This window comes from Pieris napi, chromosome 7 (genome assembly GCF_905475465.1).
Source record: "Pieris napi chromosome 7, ilPieNapi1.2, whole genome shotgun sequence".
Classification (NCBI taxonomy): Eukaryota; Metazoa; Arthropoda; class Insecta; order Lepidoptera; family Pieridae; genus Pieris; species Pieris napi.
The window spans coordinates 4424771-4427106 of record NC_062240.1 but is presented as its reverse complement, the minus strand read 5'-3'; the positions used below and the strand labels follow the sequence as shown (position 1 = coordinate 4427106).

The 2336-nt window shown below is 30.1% G+C and overlaps 1 protein-coding gene across 1 annotated transcript; it reads left to right on the top strand.

The window, feature by feature from the left end:
• The first annotated feature begins 327 nt into the window (after nt 1–327).
• Nucleotides 328–2126, top strand: LOC125051419. Its single transcript, XM_047651715.1, has 2 exons — nt 328–621; nt 1143–2126. Exons 1-2 carry the CDS (start codon nt 438–440, stop codon nt 2057–2059), a joined length of 1101 nt encoding a protein of 366 aa, XP_047507671.1. The 5' UTR covers nt 328–437; the 3' UTR covers nt 2060–2126.
• Nucleotides 2127–2336: the final 210 nt, after the last annotated feature.

Genomic DNA, 2336 nt, shown 5'->3' with positions numbered 1-2336 from the left:
CAATAGGCGTGGTTTTTATTGCGTCTTTGTTTTGCAATACAGGTAATATATATAATATAATATATATAATATAATCAATAATAAAGATTATTCAATAATTGTATTATTACATATTTTTTATATCTCACTGGCAATGATAACTAAAACGTACTCGTCACTTATAAATAATAAAGCATATTATAATGAAATTGCGTTTTTATTAAAGTAGTTTTTTCTATATAAAGATATTGTTTAAGCTATTGACATCGATGCTATATATCATCAATATTATGATTTTTTTTTAATAACCAAAGATAAAGAGACGTTTACTTTTTTCAGTGTTACATAATACAAACTTCCGTCCAAATTGCGAAAAAGGTGGGTCGTTAGTTGAAGATTTCTTCAATGTTATTTTCACTGAGTTTCAACATATTCCTCCTATCTGCGTATGTGTTCAAATGTGTTCAGACCAGCCGACTTATTGCTATCCAGATGGATGCTTTAAGACATCTGTCATGAAGAAAAAAACTGAGAGCCCCGTCTCTAGGATTGATAATAAAGCTCATGGAATGTTTTTAGTGGATCAAAATAAAGATTTGTTTGAGATGTTACAGGGCCATATGCTGAAAGACGAACGATCAGGTGTGTAATCAATGTTTATTGGAAAAACTGTTTTTACGTTAACTTATCTTTCCTTAACTAGCTATCATATGTGTCTTTTAACTATATTTTGTCTTGGCATCGAGCCCATATCTTAAATGTATTGAATAAATAAATAGGCCCTAGCGATGCGGGGTCGTTGAAAGTGTTTTTAAATATTATTTACATAAAATTCTTATTAAATAAATCTAAAGATAATGGAGCACTTAAAATATTGTTTAGAACTTTTTTGTTTTACGAGGCTAAAATTTAAATGTCCTATTCCTTATTAAGTTTTCGCTTAGGAATTGAAAAACTAATTCTGATATAGGCTTTGAGAAAATAATACAGGCTTTGTACCTAATTTTAAATAAATGTGAAAAATAACGTTCAGTAACAAAACAGTTTTATCTTGAAATACTGAGCCTGAGATAACGATAGCTTGTCACGTTTTATAACATAAATTGAATGTAAAAGTTATTTTAAATGAATAATCGTATTATTCGCTAACTTTAATGTTTCAGTGACGACCGAGAGGCCACTAAATGAATTCACAATGCGTCCGAATCCATTTACTGAGTTAGTCTTCAAGCAAAAGATGCTGCCCAAATTGAAAATGCGGTATAATTTACGAGAACAAGTCAAGAATACTAAACCGAGGAAATTGAAGAGAGACAGTGTGAAACTTTCGAAAACACGATGGCCGTTAAACAAACAGATTTTAAACATTAAACACCCTCTCAACCAAATAATACATAAGGGAGATGATGACAAAAAACAAATAAACTTTGAACCGGCGATACGTCAAGAAGCGACAAATTATACTCCCAAATACTTCAAAAAGTATTTGGCTAAGCGGGAAAATGGGGACGTTAACGTGGAGGCATTATATTTGTATGAAACAGATTCCGCAAATTTTTCTTTGGAAGCTTTAATTGACAATATGATTGAGGGCAGTTTACTTGAAAACACAAACAATGTTAAGCTCAATTTGAATATAAATATGAATAATTCAGATGAATTGTCGGAAACGCGTAAGTTCCCGCGAAATTTCACAGATTTTTCTAGTGACAAAATTGATTTAGAAGTTATATCACTAAATTCAAGTGGACTTGAATCTGTTAAGTATATAGAGCCATTAGAAAAGGATGAGAAGAAAAATATAACGAAGATGATAGAAACAATGTCAAATGAAATTGATAAACAGAATAATATTAGTGTTGAAATAGTCAAAAAGATAACTGGTACTATATTGGACTCAGTCGAAATGCCAAATAAAACCAACAATGATGTGTATCCAAATACGACTTCCGAACTTAAAAGAGTTGATAGAGCCATTTTGGATTCAATATCCGAGAGAAATGTCCCTATGCTCCGGAATACGATGAAGAAAAGTAAACAACGAGTTGTACGAACATTAAGAAAAGGGAAAGCACATTAATATTAAATAAGGAAATGCTTATTTTATGAATGTCTAAAAGATAAATTTCATTTAATTTAAGTTGTACACGAGATTAAAATTTATAATTTTCTTTTATTTAGCTTTATCTAAATAACAATCCCTTTAGGTATGAAAGGGCGAAGATCAGTTTAAATTGGAAGAACTTGGCAAAAAGTAAGTTCATTTCAAAGTAAACTTAGATGAAGTTATATAGGTAACAGAACAGTGTATTACATAATGAAAAACAAATATTTTATTATAGATGTAGAAAACGGTT

What these genes read in the sequence shown, in the direction of transcription:
- LOC125051419 (XM_047651715.1), top strand. Translation starts at nt 438, where the DNA reads ATGTGTTCAGACCAGCCGACTTATTGCTATCCAGATGGATGCTTTAAG. An exon ending in GCTGAAAGACGAACGATCAG is followed by an intron (nt 622 to 1,142) that starts GTGTGTAATCAA and finishes TTAATGTTTCAG; the next exon opens with TGACGACCGAGAGGCCACTA.